The sequence below is a fragment of the Chamaea fasciata genome, unplaced genomic scaffold (assembly GCF_029207755.1).
Source record: "Chamaea fasciata isolate MVZ Bird 193981 ecotype frontalis unplaced genomic scaffold, bChaFas1.0.hap1 SCAF_1, whole genome shotgun sequence".
Classification (NCBI taxonomy): Eukaryota; Metazoa; Chordata; class Aves; order Passeriformes; family Sylviidae; genus Chamaea; species Chamaea fasciata.
The window spans coordinates 73,020,163-73,046,139 of NW_027094086.1; the positions used below are offsets into that span (position 1 = coordinate 73,020,163).

General features: G+C 41.0%; 1 protein-coding gene across 5 annotated transcripts in view; it reads right to left on the reverse strand.

Moving 5' to 3' along the window:
• The window catches only part of CTNND2 (catenin delta 2), a 640,488-nt gene that overhangs the window by 241,352 nt on the left and 373,159 nt on the right, over positions 1 to 25,977 (reverse strand). For all 5 annotated transcript variants that reach the window (XM_066186189.1, XM_066186180.1, XM_066186212.1 and 2 more), the window contains one exon: positions 9,474 to 9,668. In XM_066186189.1, the coding sequence (XP_066042286.1) occupies positions 9,474 to 9,668 (195 nt within the window). The remainder of the gene's footprint in view (positions 1 to 9,473; positions 9,669 to 25,977) is intronic.

The following is a 25,977-nucleotide window of genomic DNA, read 5'->3' on the forward strand; positions in this document are numbered from 1 at the left end:
AAAAAGATATATCCCCAAGTAAAGTTTTTAAAAAACCCACTCTTATTTGTTTCAGATATCATCTGAATGTTGAGTATCAAATGCAAGGTGCAGTGGTATCAATACAGGTTGGGGGATGAAGGAATTAAGAGCAGCCCTGTCAAGCAGGACCTGGGCGTGCTGGGGGGTGAGAGGCCGGACATGACCCAGCAATGTGCGCTCACAACCCAGAAACCAAACTTGTCCTGGGCTCCATCCAAAGCAGCGTGGGCAGCAGGGGAGGGAGGGGATTCTGCCCCTCTGCTCTGCTCTGGTGACACCCCACCTGCAGTGTTGCAGCCAGCTCAGCACAAGAAAGACACAAACGTGTCAGAGCAGGTCCAGAGGAGGGCCACAGAGACGGTTAGAGGGCCAGAGCACCTCTCCTGTGATGGAAGGCTGAGAGAGTTGGGGTTGATCAGCCTGGAAAAGAGAAAGCTTCAGGGAGACTTGAAAGGGTGCCTGAAGGGGGCCTGAAATAAACCTGGAGAGGGACCTTTTAGCAGGGTTGCTCCAATAGGACAAGAGCAATTGTTTTAAACACAGAGGCTAGAAAGAAGAAAGGGTTTTTTTTGTTACAATGAAGGTGGTGGGGAGCAACTAAAACAGGCTGCCGAGAGAGGTGGTAGATGCCCCATCCTCAGAGACATTGAAGGTCAGGTTGGACAGGGCTCTGAGCAACCTGGTCTGGTTGAAGATGCCCCTGCTTCCTGCAGAGGGTTTGGACTACAGGAACTTTGGAGGCCCCTTGCAACCCAGTCTATTTTATGACTCCATCATTCTGTTTTAAACTATTTCATACCCATTAAAAAACTCCAACAAATTTCAAACGTCAAAAGATTGATGTTTAAAACCTTAAAAATGGTTCAAGAACAGTTTATCTGTAAAAGCAGACAGAAAAACACAATCAGTTTGTGATAAAACAACTACAATAAAGTGGCTTAATTGTTCTTGAAAGAGTAAATTACTCTAAAGGATTCAGACATCTAAATTTTTCAAATGTCAAATTTTTTGAATATTGGAAAATTGCTTCACAATAGGTAAAATATATGCATTGCAAAAATGACTTCTAAAAATTTCACAGATATCCACTACTTTATTACATACCAAGATAAACATTTACGGTCTTATGAAGATGATGTACTTTGGCTCAATTCATGCATCCTTTGTAGGCTCATTCTCCTTTTGTACAGACAACAAAAGGAGGTAAGAGACACACAAAATGCTGAGAACCAAAGAAAGGCTAAGCTGGACCAACATAAAGAAATGCAGCAAATCAAGCCCTTGGGTATTTCAAAGCAGCACTAAGAAGCCCATGCAACATCCTCCTCCATTCTTGCTGTAAAAAATTGTAAAAAAATTCCCTGGACCTACTCAGCAATTACTGTTCCCACAGACCTCTGACTCCCTTGCTGGCAAGGCAGGGCCATCAGGCAGCAGAGCAGCATTCCCTCCCAGGACAAGGCAAGGTCTCTGCCCCACCATGCCAGCTGCAGAGGGAAGGCAAGGCAGAGGCAGGGGAATGGTGGCCATTCCAAAAGCCACTCCAAAATGCCAGACTTCTACCAGGTCAGTGAGAGGGAAGTTTGAAGAGGTCAGGCCTTTCCTACAGGAAGGGAGCCCCCAGGGAGCAGGGGCAAATGACATACATATGAACCTGGCTCTGAGAACCTGGACTGCCCCACTTCACCCATGCAAAGCAAATGAGAAGAGGAGGAGGTCAGAGCCATTTGAACACCCCAAGAACCAAAACCAGCAACCTTCCCTCTCTGCAAAGAACCAAACTCAAACAAACTAAGAGCACAATTAGTTTTGTATGGGCTGTTCCTGCCCGAGGCAGAAGAAAAATGGGGATTTGGCTTCTCCCTCTCTACTTCTCCTTTAGGTCATGAATAGACACATGATCCTCACCAGAGACACCTGAGCAGACAAAACAAAGAGGCAGCTCAGTCATGTTGTGAGAAAGCCATCAGCCCAGAGACAAAAGAAGGACCAGGTTTTCTTGTACACCTTCTCCTTGGACACTGCTTGAACTCCAGGACAGCAAAAGCCCAGACCGAGTGCAGCAGGCATGAAGCAGCAAATGCTGCCACTGCCACCTGGCTCCTCTTCCCATCTCTCCAGTAGTATCTAGTCCATGAAGAAAACCTGGACTCCAGAAGCAAACACTGCTTCTACCCTACGTAAAGCAAGGCACACTCTTACAAGGCGAAAGGCAACATTACTACAACCAGCAATTGAGATAAGGCATCCCTTGGTGCAGACTCTTCCTTCAGCAAATGAAGTATGATGCAGGAGTGGGATGGAAGGCAGAGAAGAGGACAAGAGCATCTGTCCACATACACAATGGCAATTCTCACCTTTGAGCAGTTTTTCCTGCATCACAGGACAATGAAATACTGCATTTCCCCCTGCCACTGGCAAATGGCCAGGAGCAACAGGTATCTCTTTCCTTTGAAAAGCAACTGCCTTGGCTGTTCACAGCTCTCCAGTCAGCATTCTTCCTCCACACAGAAACCCAGCTTGCAAATAGATGTATTTCTGCTTTGCACCTGTTATCACAAATTCCATGGGCCTCTTCTCTTGGATTGGTACTCTGTGCCATGGTGCCCAGGAAGTGGTACAGTCTGTGGCAGCACAGCTGTTGGTAACAGACCTCTTCAGAGGTGCTGGTGCACTGGTGGAAGCACTCAAGCATCATTTGGAGGAATGTGAGAGAGATGGACCTGGCCTGAAGGAATGGAGGCCATCAGAGAAGCCTGAGGGCAGCCTGGCAACTGCCTGCACACACAGGGACATCGGGCAGCTCTGAAGGTAGCACAAGAAGAGCTGCAGGAGTGCGCCTGCTACAAACTTGTAACAAGATAGGTAACCCATTGCAAGAGCATGCCTGGTAAGTCCTTCAAATCCCACCCTAAGCGACTCTTCAGAGACAATACAAACTTTTACTGCTTATCTTTCTACTATACTTTCAATAAATCCTTGCTTTCAGGGTTCTCTTTAATTTCAATCACAGACACTATTCCTTATTCTCCTAAAGCTCTCAGAATGGTCTTTGCAGTGCCCTTGCATGCCCTGTCTTCATCAAGCAGGGAGCTCAGCTCTGTGAACCCAGCACTCCAAGGAGCACCAAGTGGTTGTGTAACCACACAAAGGTGCTGGACTTTGAAGTCCATTCAAATATGACTGAACTGCATCACACCTTCCCCATGGTGACCTTCAGGGCACTGAGACAGAGACCATTCTCAGGCTGTGCATCCCCAGACCAGCCCTAAGCTTTCATCCTGGCTTTCCAGGATGGAACACTGGACAGGGTTCTCCTGATGCCAGTGAGATGCACATACCCTTCACAGAGCTGAGGACAGGCTCACTCCTCCAGTGCATCCTCGTCACTTTTGTAACATTGGGGTCAAAAGTATTCACCTGCAGCCCCTGAAACCAGTGAGTACTCTTAAAGCATGAGTACTCTGCAGGTTTTAAGATCTAAATGCTCACAGTTCACCAGCAGCACCAGGGCTCTTACACAGCAACACTTATTTTATCTGATGAAGTCCCTCTTTGAAGAAAGTTCAGAACAAGAACAGCTCTCCCATTTCTCATCCCTCCCTCCCAGACAATATCAAGGCTATTACAGACTTTATCTGGAAATTACATCCTTTTTACAGAAAAGGGCTCATCTGTTTCTCTGAAGGACCACAGTAGAAGCATGAGCTTCCAGACAGTGATGCCAGTCTCCGAAGGGTGATGACAACTGTTCACACAGACCCCACAGCTGCCAAAGGTGTGCTCCTGAGCTGCAGCTCAGCACTGACAGCTCACAGTCAGAGCAGTGAGGATGCTTTGTCCTCAAGGCAGCTACAGAAATCCCAGGCTTTCAAAATAGTGTGATTTTTGCCTGTTTTGCCTGGTTTCATGTTTGACGTGGATTAAATGTCAATAACCATAGACTAAACCTCTAGTTTGAAATTCTAATTCTGCAAATAAGCAAAAAAATCATGGATTCTATGTGCCACCTTGGCTGAAAGGCAACCCTTCCTCCCTCTTAATTAACAGCCCTCTTCAAATTCCATCAGTGTTCATGTAAACATCCCATCAAATAAGCTTATCTCTACTATATGAATAATTCAAAACCTTTAGGTTTATAAGGAAAATCAGTAACAAACCTGCCTGAACAAAAACTATTAGTGTTATTTAGTTGGGTTACAAATACAAGCTATATGTTGCTATTCAGTTAAAAAATTAATTTTCTTTTTGTATTGTGTCTGAGTACTCTTCCAAGCACATCCTTTGAGGCTTCCCATTTCAAAAGGAAAATTTCACCCTTACTGCTTTTTGTGCAAAAGTTTGGGTTGGAACTTTTTATATGAGAGAAGGCATTACCCTTTGAAGACCAGAAGGGATTGTTAAGTTAAAGCTTAACAACCAAATGAGCTTTTACAGCTACTGCTATCGAATTTGAAACACTATTTTCAGCTTAGACAGCACAACAGCAACACACCCAGTTATAATTTACACAACAGGTACAGGCTGGCTGGAGAATGGATCAAGACAAGACCTGGGGAGACTTGGGAGTGTTTGTGGATGAAAAGCTCAACATGACCTGGCAATTTGTGTTTGCAGACCAGAAATCCAACCGTGTCCTGGGCTGCATCCAAAGTAGCATGGCCAGGAGGGCCAGGGACAGGATTCTGCCCCTCTGCTCTGCTCTGGGGAGACCCCATCTGCAGGGCTGCATCCAGCTCTGGGATCCTCTGCACAGGAAGGACAGGGACCTGTTGGAGTGAATTGAGAGGCCACCAAGATGATCAGAGGGCTGGAGCACCTCTCCTGTAAGGACAGGCCAAGAAAGTTGGGGTTGTTCAGCCTGGAGAAGGCTCCAGGAAGACATTAGACCCCCCTTCAGTACCTGAAGAGGGCCTGCAAGAGCTGAAGAGTGACTTTTCACAAGAGCACTAAGTGATAGGACAAGAGGAAATGGACTTAAACTAAAGGAGGATAGGTTCAGATAGGATACCAGGAAGAAATTCTTTACTGTGATGGTGGTAAGGCACTGGATCAGGCTGCTCAGAGAAGCTGTGGACTCCCCATCCCTGGAAGTGCTGAAGACCAGGCTGGATGGGACTCTGAACAAGCTGGTCTAGTGCAAGGTTCCCTACCAATGACAGGGAAGATAGAACGTGATGATCTTTAAGGTCCTTTCCTACACAAACCATTCTGTGATTCTATGAAGAATTCATCCTATCTAAAGCTATTAGGGGAGACGTTCAGACACTTTTTGTACCTTCTGCAGTATGTCGTGCAGAACTATCATCATGCATTTCATACTCGAATGAAATACAAAGAAAACACTAAAGTTAAAAACCAAACCATCACCCAAATAACAGTGAGTGTATACAACAAACTTAATTCAGTTCACCCTATAGAGAATTTTTAGCCTATTGAATTCTGCTTACAGAAGATTCATTCACCTAGAAGATGAAAAACTCTTTCAGGGGACTTTATTCTCAGTTGTGTAAACATTCTTGAATGCAGTATGTATTTAAGAGCCCACAAAGGAGAAGGAGCTGATATCTATAGTGGGTAACCATTCTTGGTTACTTTTCCAAAATAGGTGAAATTTTCAAATTCAGGAATGACGTTCTTTAAAATCAAACAAACCAAACAAAAACCCCTTAAAAATCCTCTCAAACCCCACAAAGTACAACAAAACTAAAAAAACCCCCAACCAACCAAAAAAAAAAAATGTAAATGGTTTCCAAGCATAACAAACTCAATTATTTCCAATGGGCGGTGTTAGCTGCAGAGAAGAAAATCTAGGCTTTGGACAACATTTTTCAGACTAAGTCTGCCTTCCCTTTTCTTTCTGTCAGACGTGGAAAAGCACGCATCATCTTCATGATTGTAATGGTTTTAACGTACACCTGTTTCTATTTGCTAAATTTAGTATAGTGGTCTGAGTATTTACTCTTTTTCTTTCTGTGAGATAGGATTAGGAGAAAAGCAAAGCAGGCCTAAACTTACAGGTATTAGTTGTGGTAACTTTCCACAAGAAAGAACAGTCTGCTTGAGGCTTTTAACTTTCAGAAAAGCAGCTGCCTGGGGGAAAAATCTTCAGCTGTGGACCTCCCATATTAGGTAGCCTTTCCTGTGGTTACATATGGGCCGTGGACTCATGCATACTGGGGTGTCATTTTAAAAATGAACAGTTCAAACACAAAGGATTTCTTCATCACATGGGACAGAGATCTCTTTTTACTTCTTTACTGGTGCAGAGGGCTTCTTATGTCTCTCTGTTCAAAAATCTCATGGGATCACAAGATCACAGCTAATAATTCAACATTCACTCAGTCAATTACAGTTACCTTTGCTCAAATCTACAAATCTGAACAATCATTTCCCCGGTTCATATTTACCATGATTTAAAGGGATATTCTAGCATAACTACAGTCTGTTACCAAAGCTCATAGGAGATTTTCATCCTACGACCAAGGCATCTTCTCATCTCTTCCACCTAAGGGGTCACTCTTTCTTCACCGACTCTAATATCTTCATATTGTCCTTTTACATGTCCCCAGTTTGGCCTTTTTCCTCACTTAGAGAAGGGTTAGGGCTTTGGAAGTTTCATCTGTGCAAGGAAGGAGTTAATATCTTGCCCAGGACCTGCAGTGGTCGTGTGACCTCTGCTGGGCAGCAGCCCCTAGGATGTCAAAGCTGCGGGAAGGGATCTCACAGTGGCCTGGCTGGTGGATGCCCTCTGCCACACCCTCAGTGACCCAACCCAGCCCGTGGCTGCTACCAGGGGCCTGGGGACATCTCTCCCGGCTTGGCCGGTGGCGGGGTAGGCTTTAAAGTCAGCTGGATGTTAAGCCGTAGCCTCCCCTTCCCTCGCTGGGAGTCGATGGGGCCTGGGGGCACGGCCAGGCCAGGGCCGGCTGCCCCCAACAGGGGAGGAGCAGCGGGGCCTGGCCGGCCTGGGCCGATCCACAGAGAGGCCCCAGGAGGGCTGCTTGTTACCTGCTCCTCTGCCACAAGGAAAAGGGCTGGCTTGGACACAGTCTCAGCTTTATATGTGTATTCACAAAGTCGCATCCAGCTTCCTCAGTGGTTAAACAACATCAGTATCTAAAAATTGGTCTCTGACAGGTCCCTGCCCTTTCCACAAGAAATTAACAGGTCCTTACAGGGTTACAGGGAACTGTTTCTCCTTTAACTAAAAACCAAGCTGTGCTAACCCACGACAATGATGAAAGCTATTTTTGTGATAGACAAAGGGTGTGAACTATGGTGCACGAAGGAGTGCACTGAAGTCTTAAGGCTCCCCACTCTGCCATGACTCATGCACACAGAATCTACAGGCCATGAAGCCTTGGCACATATCTTCATGGAGCACACAGCGATCTACATCCTTCATATCTTACACCAAATAGCAATCTAGTCCTAAAATAAAATTAAAAAAAAAAAAAAAAAAAGCTGAACAAACACTTAACGAACCCAATAAAGGAAAAAAAAATTATGTGCAAACTTGAACTCCTTTCCCTCCTTCCTGTTTATTTGAGAAAGCTTGTATGGTCTCCATCAGAAAGGATACGTTCCTGTTGGTATTTGTTATAGAGGCAGGAGTCCCAGAGCTGATCCAATCCAGCTCAAAATTCCCCCTGAGCACTGACAGCGCTTCAGCCTGGCTGTGTGAAAGGCTGACAGCTACCAACAGAGTGATCGGCCTGGCATACATCCATCTGCCTTCATTTCCCCTGACCCTCATGATAGGGGTGCAGGGGGAAAGGCAAGGGAGGATCAACCCAACACAAAGCTGGACTGATGGGGTCTTTCTTCGGTGAGCCTGCAGCAACGTTCAAATCCGCATGCCAAGTGGCAAAACAACTCACCTTCACAGGGCATGTTTCTGCTACTCATATGACTGTGGGCTTTTTTTAGTTTTCCCTCTTTCCTTCTGAAAACCCATCTTCATGTGTAACCAACTAACAACCCATGTCCCAGTTTAATTCACTGTAATTGTTATCTATGTTGACTAGGTTTCCTTCCTTACGGAGGTGTTGTGTGCAGTACAGTCACAAGACAGCCTGCTACTTCAGCACAGACAGCCAAGGGATGTTTTGCAAGCAAAACAAGAAACCCTCTTCAAGGCATGTCTGGGAAAGAGAGGATCATATAGGCAATACGAGGCAGCCACATGTGGAACAGGAGGCTTAAAGTTCAATACAAACAGTAGTTTCAGTCACTATCACTGCCTTCATTGCTCACTGATGTAGGCAGAGGTTTTGTCCCCATCATGCAAAGAATAGTCATTTTTCCTCATATACATGTGTGACTCTATACAAAATATAAGACTGTGTTAAAGGGGACACTCCCCTTTAACAGGAGGGAAATGGTGTAATGTTGCTCTTCAAAAAGTATAAAGCTGTTACAGATATTTTGCTAGACAACTGTCTGGCTGAATTTCCTTTTTAAGATTTCCTCTTGTATTCTGAACACCCAAACCTGCATAAGGCAGTAGGACATAAAAAACCTGCCAGCTTTTCCCCTGGAGAGAGTTTTTTAAAGCAGTTTAAAAAATAGTTTTAAAAGAAAGCAAAGGAGCTTGCTCTGAAAAGTGCACTTAACTTTTCCCTGATGAAAATAGGAGTGATCTGAAAACGGACATAATCTTCCCTCCTTGATCAACACAGCAAAGATGAAACACCAGAAATACTTACAATTCCTAAGGCAAGTTTCTTCTACATCTGCTTTAGGCTATTTTGGCTGTAGCATTTATATACTCTAATTATTTTGTGCATTAAATACCATAAATATCCCTGTTGATTTTTGATCTATTTGTGGGTTCTGACAAACAGCTGTATTTCATTGGGTTGAGAGGACATTTTGCAAGTAGGACTTGTACACCAATGCATTTCAGGGACAATCGTTATTATTTATGGATAAACCAGTGACGGCAACAGCTTTTCCCTACGTTATAGTTCAATTTTATGTCTGTGTACCTATACCAAAGCATACCTCTGTGGGACAGAGGAAGAACATTTACTTATGATTTACTTTGAAAGCAAGTGAACAATCACTTAGTTTCATGTGGCAGGAACTTTGCATCGTAAAAAATACCTTTGTAAGCAAAAAAAAATCCTAGCAATTTCTTCAGAGACGAGACCTTTCTCCAAGACAATACACTAGATTAATAGAAGTGTTTTCTCCCTCCTTTTGAGTAAGCGCCCTCCCCAAATTAGCTTAACCTATTGCATATGTAGCACAACATTAAGTATTTCTCCCTTTCGTGCATGTATTTGAGGTTCTATTGAGAGCTACAATCTGCAAAAGTTATTCTATTTGACTGGCATGCACAGAATACATTTGGTTAAGCACATCAGGAAGAGAAGGAGAGTTAGTAGCAGAGAGTAAGTTACACACCCCATAGAAAGACAATCATGCAGGTTACATCCACCTACCTGTACTAGTGCGATATGTGCCTGTGTGTGCTGGTTGCAGAGGGTCCCCCTGACTCTGGCTGAGACTCCTCATAGGGGGCTTCTGATAAACTCTGTCTTCGTAAATAGGATCTATATGGTGTTCTGGAGACTGCAGTGCCCTTAACTCGGAGCCAAGGTGGCTGTGCTGGCTGCTGTAAGATGCCCGAGACCCAGCTGCAAACAGATTCGTAAGAGACGTTTAAGAGGGAGAAAACAAGAGACAAATACAGGATCTGACTATTAAAATTTCACTTGAAAGTAGCACTTAAACACACACACACACACACAAAAAAAAAATCCCCAAACAAAACTAAGCAGTAAGTGTTTTCAACATGCAAATAGAAATAGCAAACAAGGGGAGCTACAGCTCCAGTTAATCACTTCAGCTGCATCATCCAGCTGCCTGCATCTACACCAAAATCCCATTCTTCCAAGGACTACATACTTTGGTGAGATAGATATCATGATTATCATCTCTTCTTAAACAGAGACCAAAGAACCCACCACCTCCTCTTCAAAAAAAGAATAAAAAACCCCAACTCTCCCCCCCACCAAAAACATCCCCAAACCAAACTAAACCCAAACAAATTCCACCCCCCCGCAAAAAAAAAAAGCGAGAGAAAAGCCAAAAGGTGTGCAACCCAGGAATGTCCTCAACGAAACGGGTCCAGGACTGGGGGAGGTAGGAGGGTTGGGGAGGAAAAAAAAGCAGCAGTCAGAACAAGTTTCACATGTTATGCCCATATCTGATGATCTACAAATGGAATAAACTTGAGTTGATGAATGGATGTAGTTTTACATGAAGGCTGATCTTCTGAATGCTTCACAGAAGTGCAATAGAATGGTTGTGCCTTATCAACATTTTGTCTTCAACACTTGGAAAAAAATCAAGTTGCTAAGACTTTCTACAACTTAAATATCCTCTGAGAATGAATAAATTAAACACGCCTCCTGAAAAAACTATTTTAAGGATACAGCTTCTTTTTTTTTTTTTGGTAAATAACAAAATCAAATGTGATTTTATTAAAACATTCTCTTATTCTACTATTAAAAATAGATTATATTATAACATCTAAAAAAGAGACTTGTATATTTCCAGCTGTGATTGAAGCTGTCACTTCAATCCTTTTGCCACTCAGGTACTTCAGCTCTGTGGTCTCTTATCAAGACTGGCAAGGAGAGTCAGGGGGATGCCACACAAACATCACACATTTTGAAGCTAAAAATAAAGTAGGCAGTAAGTATACAAGTAACACTCAGCAAATGTCAGGTGTATACCACAAAGTGGAAACATGCTACTTAAGTGTTAGGAAAGCAATCAAAGATACAACTATTATGGCCCTTGCTGCTAGTTCTGTGAGGCTGAGATCCTGGATGTAGGTGATGTTCCACTGGCTGAGCCTGTACTGCTCAGATCATGGGTGTAAGCCACTCCTGCTGAACGCCTCTGCCACAATCATTGTGTTGGCAGTGGTTTTGTTGCATAAACAGACACTAAGTACTTTTAAAATGCAAAGCACAGATATCAAGTAAGGTGAAATAGCAACACAGGATAGAAATGAGAAATATACACTGACACAACATTACTTAAACTTTAATACAAATTGTCTGGAGGAAAGAATATTTATTTATTTATTTATTCCCTTTTCTTCTTCTAATCAGCTTGTGCCATATATGTGTTTTCTTCTGAATTTTTCAACATTCGTGCATGTTTTTAGTGGAGTGCCCTATTTGCATATTCTTCCCTTCAAACATTTTTCAATCTGATTTGCCATTAGCACACTGCTGAAAGTAATTCTGTTGCTCCCCTTACTAGAAAGTCTGCCAAGAATCCCAAAGACATATTTTATCTCTAACTACAGCAATTATTCAGAAAGTTGATACCACTATTACAGAATTAAATTCTTCATGGTCTATATTTTCAAAGTGCTCTTTAGCCCTGCACCCTTGAGACTGATTTTCAGTACAGCTGAACCACTCCCACCAAGATCTAGTATCCTTCAGAGTGGCCCGAAAAACAGCCTGTTGTGATTATGTCCAAATTTCAATGCATATTTGGTTCAATCTGTATTCAGAGGAAAAAATACAGAAAAATTGAGAACATTTCAGACATTTAACAGTGTATCAACAAAGCAGACTTGCTACAGAATAAAGAATTACAGCCCATTCTAGAAGCACTACAATTCTTTTGCCCACATACAAGTTAACAGTGCTTCTTGAACAATAGATTTTCCAGATAATACAATACAGAACAATAGATAATCCAGCTTCCTATATGCCAAAATATTTTTCCCATTGAACTCAGTAGCAGTATAACTCAGATATCAGCATGTTTCCAAACTGGTACAGTAATCTTCTGGTGAGGTGGGCTTAATTCAACCTCTTTCATACTCTACCAATTGTTCTGCATTTGCAAGTGCTGATACTAATCTAAATAGAAGCTTAAAATTAGTTTATTATGCTAATACTGAACAGAGATTTATTTACAAATTACACACGTAATTAAGACTTCAACACTACTGTACTAAACAGCAAGCATATGTATAACCAAAGAAACTTCTTGACCAAACATTTAACCAACCCGATTTGACTGAAATCAGTAAAGTGGCAATCTAAAAGCAACTTCAAGGCATCTGAGTAACAACATTATGACTGAACACCTCCCCCCAAAAATTCAAGAGTTAAAACCCTGTCAGCGGAGTAACTGCCACTATCCATCTAACATTTCAAGAAAATGAAGATTTCAACAGGTAAACAAAATATTTTCATTTTAGAAACTAAAACACTCTCAAATCTCAGAAACTGAGGCCATTTTAAAAGCATGTCTCTTAAACAACTTTAGGTTCAAGCAAAAATGATACTTTTCCACATGCTATTTTACTACACTATTTCCAAATTATCCGATATCAATATATAAACACAAAATAGTACCACCCTTTAAGGTTCTTAAATCTAGTTAAAAATACAAGAAATCAGAAGATTTATAAAAAGATGTAACGCCTTCATAATTTTAATGTTTCTGTTAAGCTGGTATTTAAAAAACTAGAACAGCAAGTTGATTTAAATTAAAATTTCTTTTCAGTTGCTTCTAGAAGTTTTTCTATGTATTAATTTATTCAACTCTCAACTGAGGAGCAACAGGTTTTCATTGCGTATTTTATTTAAATATTAAGATCAACTAACAGTAGCTGTTATACCAAGAGTTATATCCAGGAAAGGTCACAGAGATAACTTGGGGATTTCAGACAACTGAATCCCACCTCATCTACACACTCAACCCTCCACCATATTCTGCTGCTTTGGAAGGCACTGGAGAGACAGCTGAGATAACTGATCAAAACAAAGACCACGAACTCAAAGAACTGATGTCACTGAGGAGAGGTGAAGCAGGTCTCCTGCCTGCATCCCGGGTTAGCAGCCAACACCTACATCCTAGCCCACTCAAAGGTGCAAGCTCATCTGTATCACTGCATTCAAAAACACTTGCATTAATGCAGTCTGAAGCTCACAGAGGCTGGAAAAGCAACCAGATCAGAATGGAAAAGCAACAACCAATATCCTACTAGGAAGCTACAGAACATAAGATCACCAAGACCCACAAGCAGTCTCGCCTTAAGGAGGCTCAGTGCCCTCAGAAGTGGGTACCCTAAACCTAGAGGCATCATGAATGCACGGCTCACCCCAAACTGCAGCTGCCTTTTCTTAACCAGCTGCCATCCCTTCACCCCACTAACAGCACTGCACCTCTCTGGGTTGCCTGAAATCAAAGCAGTGATGCACACCCAGGCCACACGCTTTTCTCCTACGTATTCTGAAAATGGACTCAGCCCTACCTCCTGGCCAGTCCACCCTGACAGCAATCCTAGTTTTCCTTCAGGGATGTAATCAGGCATCCAGCCTGTTCACAGACAAGTCTATGCTCAAGTTCAAAGAAAACTCATTATTAAACTTTCAGTCCTGCTAGGCATTATTTACACATGATGTATCCAGCACTGAAGCATATCCAGAACTATCATGACCATGGTGGTGAAGAAGTGGGGTACTAGATTAATTAAAAAACCCCAACCAAACCAAACCAATCCAAAACCACTGAGAAAAACTAAACCAGTATATAGGGGTTCAAGAAATCATTAATTAATTAATTATCCCAATAGTCCAATCTTGTTTGACAAAAAACTGAGAAAGAATTTGATTGCAATGCCAGAGATGCATCACAACAGAAGGTATATAGAAGACTATACAGCTCTAAAATAGCTGTGAGAGGCACCAAATTAAGAAAAAAAGAAGTTAAATTTCTTTTTTATAGAACAGAAACTGATTAACTATATGAACAAAAGCATCCAGTAAGGAGAGTAGTCTCTGTCTTCTGAAGCCTGCAAGACTGAAACCTGGAAGCAAGTGGAATGCTCCTTCTTCTGCATCACTGTGGAGCTTTTAGAAGTCATCTGTGGCCAGGGTCCACCAGGATATCACATGAGACCCCAGCCAAGTGGACTGGATTAGGGCAACAATGATAACCTAGACTGTCCAGATGAAAATACATATTCCTACATGTGGTATTTCCTCTCTTCCCACATTCAAGAGGGACAATAGAAAGAACACATGAAAAGTGCAGTCCTGCGAAATTGAACCAAAAAGTCAATCTACACTCTCTACAGTTGAAAAATCCCCACCCTATACCTAAATTTTTCCACATTAGTTAGATACATTCCTCAGTCATATGTTTCCTAGGAAAATGCTCTTTTTTGACAAAGTCTCACTTCCCACAGGAAGATAAATACTGTATTCAGACAAGTGTAACATGAGAGAAATACATGAAATAATCCCTAATTGCTCTTCAGAGCTGGTGCAGGCTGTCAAGAAAATAAATACAACAAACACATTTGAATGACACTGCTGATCTGACAGTTTAGGTCAATAAAGTAAACCACTATATTGGCATTTGTCATTCCAAGACACTGAAGACACTAAAATGACAGAAATTAATGGATCACAGGCATTTGCATATGCTCTAATAAGTCTTGGACAGTTTTTGTTTGTGCCCCTTTTGAAAGCCCATATAACCTGCCATCCTGCCTTGCTGCAGCTGTAAGAAGCCCTACAAAGTCATGACACTCTCTAAACATCTCTAATAGCAACAGCATACGGTACTGTACTCCCGACCAGGATTTAAGAGCTCCTTTCAAACAAAAAATATGCAAGTGATAATCTCAATGTTAAAAAACCCATTCAGATTGAGATTCAGCTCTCATTCAGAAATCCTTGATCATTAAATACATTAAATCATTGATCAAGAGTCCTGTTCAACAATTTCCTCGTGTATATGACGGAGGAACATCATTACTGAGACCTGAGCTGAAGTTCAACAACCGTATTTTATTACCCCCTATCAGTTACACGTCAACAACTTAATTTAACTTATTAATTTAAGTTTGTTGCAACTCCACACCTTTCAACACAGAAGGGACTTCTGGCTACTTGAGGCTCTAGATATCAAAATCAGACTAAACACACTACAGCACTTGGCACTTAGAAGATGCATCTTTCTGACAAAGAACATTAAAGATCCACAGCTGGCCGCATCAATTCTTAATTTTAAATATAATGACAACATTGCTTAGACTACAAGTTTTTTTAAGACAACCAAACAACCAACCCCCGACTATGGTAAAACTGCAATAAGCCCATCATTGAGATAAGGGCCTGCAGGCACAGAATCCAAAAGAGAATCACAGGAATTCTGTGGCTTTGATATGTTGCATGCTTTTCAGAGGACTGAAAGAACTTCTGGATTTAAACAGCACATCATGGCCGAAAACCCTTTCTGACATAAGTTTCTCTTAGATGCTTGTCCTGAAATGCTACTATTAAATAAATAGGAGCGCAATAAGAATGCTAATTATTAAATAAACGTATCTATAAAGTAGATCAGGCCATAGCTTCTATGCAATTCTGAAAAAGCAGCATGCGAGAAAGAGTATATGAATAGTGGGATTTTTACTCTGAACTCATATGTAATGAAATGTGTTTCACAGATACTAATCTGTTTTAATTTACATAGTAAAGAAATTGATGTGAACACAAGTGCAGAATTAGAAGTGAACAGAAAAAGTAGAGTCAAACATTCACAGCTAAAGTTTTGATACTGACTTCCTTGTGTGCCAGAAATTTATGCAGAAACATCTCCAAAATGCCTGCCTGAATGTATGCATCTTCTAGTCACAACATTGGAAAGTAGGACGTCCAAGTAATATGGATACAAATAAAACTAATAAAACTCAGATAAGGGGAATGTAACAGCACTGTGTGATGAAAATTACAGTGCTAAAGAGAAGAAAACACTTCTAACCCAACTACTGAAAGTGAATACAAATTGTAAAGACATGACAGATGGTTAAATTAACCAGTAAGACACGCTCGGCCATATGGCAGTACCAGCTAATGCACACCTTGGTACTTCATCCTGGGCCCCAGCATACCAAAGATCCGCAAGTCACTAGAACCAGGATACACTCTGCAGTGATTTCTTTCTAACTGGGTTTAGGGGGTTTTTTTAAACACAGGATTCTCACCTGTTTAGATTTTACATATTCACAAATATATCAGTTTTTTCTTTCCCAAAATACTAGAATGAAAGATTAACTAGTGAAAGCTCAGAATTAAAACTCATTTCTGTCTTTATACTTTTTCCATTCTCGCTACATCATTCTCTCTATGACTTGGGTCTATTTGTTCAGATACAGAAAAAAATAATGCCCTCAGTGAATTGACTAATTACACATGACATCTTTCAACTGGTATCAAACTCTGGATATCTCAAAAAAACCCCATGGATATGCTACTTTGGCATTCTCAGCCCACACTATAAGAGCTCACCACCAAACAAAAAGTCTGTGCACCAATATTCCAAGCCCCCAGAACTGAAAGAACAGCCTTGCCTCACCTGTCAGTATCTTAGATTGCTTCTCCTCAGGTTTTCTACTTAAAAGACTGAAGTGCAGTACAATGCATGGTCTGGAGTGTTTCTTGCAAACTCTCACTGCACTGTCAAACCTATTAGCAGTGTCACCGTCAGGATACTGCCACGTCCAGCTTACACTGTGTGGAATTTCCCAGACATCATTTGTCCATTAACCAGATTAAGCACTTTAGGAAAGTCTCCTCAAAACAGATTAACTTTGGCTGCTTAAGGGACACTGCCAAACCAGCATCTGAACTAGGGCCAGCAGTTTTCACATCAGTGCTAAAAACAGAGAAAGGAAGGAGGAAAAACAGGGACTACACTTTGGTAAGTGTAATAAACAGGTCTCAAAAAAACCTTTAAAAATTATTCAATGAAGCTTATTATGTCTTATAAGAAGTACCCACATAATTTTTAATCCCATTTAAACTAGTTTTAAACCAAATATTGGCATCCACTCCATTTCTCAGCATGTTTAAGAGAAAAATAAAGGTAAAAATATTTTAAAATGGTCTCTGAATTTAGTCATCCGATCTGACTTTACTGCAAGTATTGCATCAGTTATCATAATTCTAAGAATCTAGGGAAAACAGAAAAACCACACTATAAATTTGTACCTCATCCCAAGCATTTTCTTCTTTCTGCTACTGCCCTCGTTCTGTTGAAAAGCATTCACCTGCTTAAAACATTTTATCAGAAATAAATTGCTAGTGGAAAATAAAAGTTTGACTGGGAACAAAGATATAAGAGGCAAATATAGCCAGGAAGAAGTAGAAGATTAAATGTGACAGACAAGTTCAGGGAGATAATTCCTATTTCATTTCTGATCTAGAGTACTGTCAATGAAGAAAAAACTAAAAACAGAAACTGCCCCAAAGCAACCACTACCATACATCAACAACTTGCCTTCAGCAGGGAAGGAAGAATTTTTTTTTAAACCGTTTAGCAAACGATCATGCTGGGCGTTACTTTGTGTTTGTTTGGGTTTTTTTCCCTCTGATCTCTTAAGCTGTGCCTCTTCCATGCCCCTCAACCCTGCCAATTTTACAAGACGAGGTAAAAAGTCCCATGCACAAATGGGAACAGCTGCTGCTGTCTGATTATACAAATCACTGTTCCTAACTTTCCCGCTCGCTATCCACTCTGAGTGAGGGCCGAGTGCCGCAGCAACAGGATGTTGTTACTAAGCAACACGGCCAAGCAGCTCTGCATTGGCTGTTTGAATAGTTCACCCCAGCTACACGACAATTGAAAACAATATTAGCCCTTCGTAGCAGCAGAAATCTTTGAAGTTTTGCTTATCTTGATCTTAGAAAAGATAAGAATTTATTATTTCCAATTCTGAACGCTAATAGTTTGTGTTGCGCCATGGGCTCTATGCTGATGCAGGGGCTGAGGCATTGCATTCAACTCAGCAAGTAAAGGAATTAAATACTGGGTGTACTTGATCAGACATGCCCCAAAAGCAAATATCCAGAAAAAAAAAACCCTCTATGGGATAGTCTGTGAAACCCCACAGTGAATGCTTCCCTGACAATGATTGCAAACCAAAGGGAAGTAACAGTGCATCCTCAATTCCCCAAGGCTGCGTCTTCCTTCTCTCACAAGGCTGTACCTAGGCAAACTTGGAGACCCAATTTCTGCTGGTTAAGCAGCAGTATAGGCTAAACATCCAAAACCCCAAAGGTCTTTTTAGGGCTAGAGACCACTTCCAGCAGCATGAGTGATTTGCTATAAAGCACTGCTGCCTCCAGCAGAACAAATCAGGCACTATTGCACTAATGCCTGCTGGTGAAAATTTAACTTTCTGATCGTGTTTAACACTGTGGAAAAGCACAGCAGCTAAAAAACCCAGCAATTCCGAAGCCTTCCCCCAACCGAGCATCAGCTCAGTCAACCTTAAACGGAGCAAGTTCTCACAGCAAGCTCTGGTGCAGGGGGAAGGGGAAAACCTTTCCACATCAACTCCTCCCTGCACAAAGATCAGAAACATTACCTAGAGCTTAAATACAACTAGAAGTGAAATTCTCAAGATTTTAACAGAGAATATGCTAAGTAAGGTGCTCTGTGGAACAGTGGTTCCCTAATGAAAAAACAGTCACTGTGCAACACTGTGGGACACCAGAAAATAAAACTCAATTGGGTAATGAAGTGTCAAGTCTGCCCAACTACAGTATACTTCAATTGGCTTTTGCTGGGCAACCTAAATTCTTTATCTAATTGTACTGCTGTTCCTAGAAATTCACAGTTCCAAGAGGTGATTTTCCTGCTAACAGGAAGAAGACAATTAAAGTTCTAATGAATCTAGATCACGTATGCACCTTTTAAAAATATTAACTTATTATGAATATTCTTGTTTTGAAAACCTGTGTTACAGTTTCTGACAGACACAGCTAAAATCTCAGACACTGCATCTGGGGTTTGCTCACAGAAAAGTGTTGGCAACTTATCTTTTGTAATTCCTTCTACAAGAAGATTGCACATTATTAGAGGTGTTAACAATACTAACTTTTGGAAAGTTTATCTGTAACTCTTTGTAGTCAAACTTGCTTTTCATTAAGAGAATAGAGAAAAGCATCAGTAGTATTTGCTCTTTCATGTAAGGTCATCTTTGATAGAATGTTAAACACTTTCTTCTCCCAGAGACTTTCTCCTCTTCAGTGAACTCTTACTTGCCGTCCCTGGTTTATAGTTGTCACCAAGACATGAGGTGTAAGTATGTGACATTCTAGGAGAAAAAAAATTGAGTTCATTATCTTTGTGTTTTTCTCAATGCCAAGTTCAAGAAAGGGAAGATATCTCTGGATATTCTGTGACACAGTCTATTACTCATCAAGTTTTCACTATCCATTTGAGACTCGTTGCATTTAAAATACGGGAGTTAAAACATGGACGTTTTATTAAATGTATACACAATCAATTCGAATACAATCTAACTGAAGAATTTAGTTATGACTGTAAAGAAATTTAGACTAACAATCACCCACTTTTACAATTATGCTTGAAAGATTATTGTACCATTATTCAAGTTGGTTTTAAGTTGTTTCCATTATGTAACTATTGAGACCTCAGCTAGAAAACTTCAAATAATCTCCTGTTACTAAAATCATTATAATCTAAAGCAATTCTAACAGGGATGCTCTAAAAAAAAGAAATTCTGAATGTGGAGACAAAGAAAAGGGATACTGTTAACACCATGACATGAGTAGCTCAAGGACTTAAAATTTATGCTGAAATAATCATTGTATCCCATAAAACAGAGTTCTCTTTAAATTCATTATTCCTACTAATATAGCAATCACTCAATAGCATGCATTTAGTATTCAACTTCCAAAAACTCAGAAAAATACCTTATATAAAACCTTTTGTAATAAGCAACAAGCAAAGGAGGAAATGGATAGCTATAGATTCTTTTTAGCAGGAACTTTTTGTAAGGAAAAAAGAGAGAGAGAGAGAGAGAGCAGAGAAGAAAAGAAACAAACACAGCAAAACAGACTTTGCAATTAACCTCACAAATTCAGATTGCTGCTGAAAAGCATGGCCAGGACCTTAGGCTGAAAGAGTGCTGTCACTCCAGTATAGAGTCCATGCTAAAATGAAATGGCCATGACAAATGCTGCAGGAGGCAAATGGTGAAAGAAGAACACTGGCAAAAGGAAAGCAGATCTAAGATAAGGAACATAAGAAATGTGTTCACAGCAGTTTGCAATAAACTGCTGTAAGTATTCAGCTCCAAGAATGGCTTCTAATTTCAATCAGAAGAACAAGATTTGTGTAGTCCAAAGGTGACAAGCACTTGAGGCATTCTGAAGTGTCACACAATTAGTTCCTGGTTATTCATAAATGTAAATTGACACTATTTGCATGTCAAATGGCTGCCCTGCCTGTGAAGCCAACACTTCCATGGCCACGTGGCTGGCTGAAAACATATGCAACAAGCTTTGCCTGATTTTACAGAAGTAGACCAAAATCTACTGCATACTGAAAAAAGCAGTGACATCCAATCACAACCTTGATCAACTTCAGAGAAAAAGAGTTTTTCAGCTAAGACAGTCAATTCTTGACTTCTGGATTCACAAGAGAGGATCTTAAGCACGGCAGAACACAAACTAGATCACTTTGGAGGAGATGCTCAGTTATGTTCAGCATTAGCTGATTCTTGCCAAAGGCATCTCAAGATGCAACACAGACAAGGATGACATGAGCTACACAGGAACTACAACTTCAGACAGAAAGAAACTCAACATTTCTATGAATAAACCTTGAAAACTTTGAAGTTTGGTCAGAGACCAGACAAAGTGCAATCATGGCTGGGGGCTCACTGTATTGACTAGGGCTATTGGGTTCAAATCTTTTGAGGGAAAAAGGAGGAGCACTAGCTGACAAAGATGCTCCAGTCAAACACATCATGGTTGGTTAGTCAAAGCCCTAAAATCAAAGGCTGATGATGAAAAGCCACTCAGAAGATACCTTCAGCTCTCACTCCCTCCTTGGTCAGATGAATTATAGAAATACAGAAAGATCTGGGTTGGAAGGAACCTTAAAAATCATCCAGTTCCAAACACCCCTCAACATGGGCAGGGATGAACGATCCTAAAAGCTGCCAGGGACTCAACTAATCTTGTCTATTTCCAAGGAAAGTATATCCGTCACCAAATTAATTATTCTTACCAGGATTCAGCATTCTTAACGAATAACCTCTATTTACTATGTGAACCTATGCAATCTAGCAGCCTCTCCTCTGTTAAGAAATGGACGAAACACACTAAGTCAGGCTTGTGTACAACAAGCTTCTTTTCTTCTTGATGATCCACGCAGAACAGTACAGAGGGGATGAAGGCTACAAAGTGTCTCTTGCCTACAGAGGGTCACAGCTGTGTACAGTTCTCCAGATGAAGTCCTAACCCTGTGCAACACTCCCAGTTCTGCTTGTTATGTGAGGCCATCTTAGGCCATGAAATAGTCTATTATGTTCCTAATACAGGTGGCTGAGATATGCTGTACTCAACCAGGTCACACAAGTATTTTCCTACTCCTCTTTTCAGCCAAAGATGCCGAACATGTAGTAGCTAGTAAGTGTACTATTACCTCAGCTCCACTTCTGTTCTTTCCCTCCCATCTGCAAAACCCTTTCTACACAGGGTTTATCTTCCTCTCTTCAGGAAATGCCTCCTAATATTCCACTATCAAGAAGTTTCCTTGGCTTACATCGTGGTTTTGTGCCAAGATAATAAAATGAAAAAGTGTTTTTCAAGTAGCTAAAAGAGTTCTCCTTGGGGAACTTTATTAGGAGTACCCTCCCTTTCCATTACTTCAGTCTTCAAAATGACAAACTAAACATGTTCCTTTACCCAGGTCCCTGACCAACTACACTCTTGCAAGAACATCCATCTTCTCTAGCTTAACTAAACATTTCCCAAGTGGCACTACAGAAAATCCATGCTCAGAGCCCTGACAGGAAATAGAAAGACATCAAATATCATCTAAGAAAAGGTCAATAAGCAGGTCATTCCAGCACAATCTGTTTTAGGAGAACTCATGTTACAAATTATCCTATTAACCATTCACTACCTTCACGTCTTATATTATCCTTTCTATCAGTTTATGTTGTAATGTCCAAAGAGCATTGTGATTAGTGGGTCTGTAAATTTTCTTTCACTCAGTCCTTCCTTTCCCCAAGGTATAACAGTCCCAAATACACAAAGAGCTGTCATCTTGCCCCCCTCCACCTTCTTTTACCCCCACAAATATCTGAAAGAGTCCAGCTCACCCTCTTTTACAGAACGTGCTCCCAGGACTTTGAAGAGCTCATGACACCTTTTGGTGATCAAATGTAAACATGACTGCCTTCCCACTGAACCAGGATGCTCAGGAAAGTTGTGGGGTGAGAAAAAGACCCCATGGAGAGGTGTCATTTCGCTCTCCAGTGACAGGAAATCAGTCCTAGTATCAGAGGGTAGATACTTGATATTCATCACCCTTGCTTTCTTCCCAGGCAACACTCTTTAAACCCAGGGACAGCTTTACGGACAGCCTATGATCAAAAGCTTTCACTGTCTGAGAGCAGCACAGCTGGCTAGCTGATAAAAGGAGTGCTTTGCACCTGGATTGGACAGAGACCATAAGGGGCCATAAGGCAAAACACAGACATACACTATGGAGGAAGTAAATACAGAAAAGCATATGCAAAATTTTCCTCAGTAAAGGGAGGATTGCATGAGATTTCAAACCATTTGCATTCAAACTAATATAGCACTTTTTTATTACAGCATCACAGAATGGAAGGGACCTTAAAGATTAGTTTCAACCCTCTGTCATGCGCAGGGACACTTCACTAACACACTGTAAGTTGCAGCTTGATGTACTTATCAAAAATCTATGTGATCCAACTGGCAGTTTCATGTGCCATGCCTTATAATTGTAAGATTAGTCATCACTTGGTCCTTCTCATTTCAGCATATTAAATAGTGACTTTTGCTTCTAACCACTTATGATAATGTATAGTTCCATGAATTCATTGTCATTAGACAATATCTCTCTGTCCTCTCCAATACCACTTTTATAAAACCAAAAGGTATTCTGTTCTGGGTCCACGTCTATATGATCTTCAAATTTGACCCTATGATTACTGAAAAATTGCCTCATTTATCTCCCATGATTGCGCATAGAGCAAATTTGTCCCAGTGTAGTTTCTGGAAGCTGCTACCACTGACAAGTGATGTGTTTCACCTCTGATCACATGGCACAGGTAGACATGGGCAACCTCCCCACCTGAGCTTCGTCCTTGAATAAAGGAGGCCTTCCTCAACTGCCCATTTTGCCATCTTCTTTCTGCCATCATGAATTACTTTTGATCAGAGGCACCTGCGTTGTTTTAAAGAGAGTGGGTGCACACAACAACCAAAAAGCCATTAGATATGCCAACAAATGAATGTTTATGTTACTGATGAGCTGCATACTGACTTTCTGCATCTCAGCTACTCCATCTACTCTGAACAGCTTCTGTGCCACAGCAACTGGAAAGGAAGATGTTTTCCATCACAGTAAAAATGAAGGGCTTGTTCTCACTTCCCTTAAATACCCAAATACCATGATGAATATAAGATTTCTGTAATTTTTTATCAATACTTTTGCAACAAACATTTCCAGGCTACTGGATAAGCCTTGCAACAGGGTTTGAGACTGAGGAAGCTGCAGCTTTCACATGTGTCTTCTTTGCCCAGTGCACAAGCAAGACAGACACAGTCATCCCACTTCAGACTGTACAGCACAATTAACTATTTTCACTGATGCCACAAAAGCCTGAATGTCAGAAATTTGACAGAAGGGGTCCTTGCCTTTGCTTATACTTCCTATCCCACACAACAGCACTCTCTTCTGCTCTCACGCAGTGAGTCTGAGGCCAAAGACCTATGGCAAAGAATCACACTCCTGGCAACTGAAGAGGACAAGGAGAGGGAGGACATGGGGACACCACTGAAACCTGAAGGCAAAAATGGGTTGTAATAGGCAAGGATGAGACTTAGCCTCACTAGTACACCCTTAAGACCCAAAAGTTTGGCTGTATAATTGTTTATGAGGCCCTATTCTCTTCCTGCAATCTCACACTAAACAGAGCACAGATAAACATAAGCAGGTCAAGCATAGGAACTGTAGTGCCAACACTGGTTAATGTATTTCCATTGCTCTAACCTAAATTCCACGAAGTCAGGTTCCCAAAACACTGCTCTTTGACTTCACACATTCCACTGGATTTCAGTAGCCAAGGAAAAATGGCAAATTCCATCTCCTTGGCTTAAGCATCCTTCTGCTAGGGGCACAGACTCCTCTGTTAGCTTTTTGTTAACTTTACCTCCTTTCTGTGCTCCTGTTCAGCAGGCATATAAGCAGAGACATTTCAAAGTCTGCTCCGATGCTTGAGAAATGTCTTCTAGTGACTTGCACGCTTAGATTTGGATCCTGGCCTTCTTAGGTACACTGCTAAAGTTCAGGACAAGAGGCCAAAAACCACGTGTGGTTACCAAGCCACAGCACAGGCCTCAGGAGTCCCCAAAAGCATGTCTGAAGCTACATTCACCTAGAATCCCAGAAACAGCCACTGCCACCCAGTCTCCAAGTCATTTGGTTAAAATATTTACAGTTTTATACAAGTTGAACCCATTCTCATCAGTGCTGCACACTGATGCTCTTTGCCCAGAAGACTTGTTAGTCTACAGCATTATTTGATTTAACACCCCTCTGAAAGATCATTAGGAGGATCAGTCAAACAATGTCCCTTATCAAGAATAGGAAGCAAAGGGAAAGATGGTGATCAGTGAAAGAAGAGGACCCAAGTTTAGACATGCTTCTTGTGTTTGCTCACACTGGGAGCCAACATCATTAGCTCAAAGATGCACATGGGGCTTCTGCATTTGGCTCTTGTCAATTACTCCTCTTCTACAAGCAAATTATTTTCATGAAATCTAAATCTGAAAGACACAGGAGCAAAAATCACAGCAACAATAACGTATTTCAAAGTCATCCACCTTATTCCTTCTGCTTTCTTGCTGCACACAGTCCACTGCGGATACCTTTTTCAAGATGGAATTGAGCACTACTGTAAAGGTTCCTGTTGCAACAATTAGAAATATAACTATTGCGAAAAAAGTAGGTAGAATAAGTGAAAAAGAAAAGCAAAGTGAACATTGAGTTGTGTATTTGTATCAACTCCAAACCAACACCAGCCTATCTAACCTCCAGGTTGCAATGTGGAAACAAGTAATTTTGTATAAGAAAGACACCAAATTCTATGTTCTGACTAATATCTGAAATATTGCTGGATATTACTCAAAATCTTCCACTTCATCTTCTTATCTAAAAGAAGGAGTCCCAAAACCAACAAGAGTAGAAGGAGAAAAAAAAAATAAACTCTATGACTGCAGTGTCTGTCCCAGAACAAAAGAGCGTGAACAGTATTCTCATGTGTAAAGGCCCTGGCAGCAGAAAAAGGAATTTTCCAGCGAATAGAAACAAAGAAAAAATAAAAAAAAAACTTAGAAAAAAAACCTATGGAAAACTACTTTGGTTAAAATTAATGAAGCAATTTGGTTCTCCCTATAAAAGAGATACTCATGGGATTCTGTAAAAATACAGAATAGTTACGGGAAATAACTGAGTCTCCTTTCTATTATGACCAATCATATAGATGGTCCAAGAGCTTATCTTAAAGCCAAAAAAAATTCCAAATATTCTTCCTCCTTGCCTGTCCAAAAAAGTACAATGGCACATCACACCTACACTATTTTATTAGTGTCTCAGGTGGAGACTTAAAGGCACAGGCAACTTTTAATTCCAGAGTGATTAAGATTCCCTTTGGCTGCAAGTTAACAGTAATGCAGCTCTTCTAGCACAAACACAAGTACAGTGTGATTTACTGGAGATCTCTAACACTTAACAAGATAATTTTTTTTAAGATGGCAATGAACTAGTGATATATAGATGATCCAACATCTTCACGCAATCGAAAGGAAACATCAATCCATG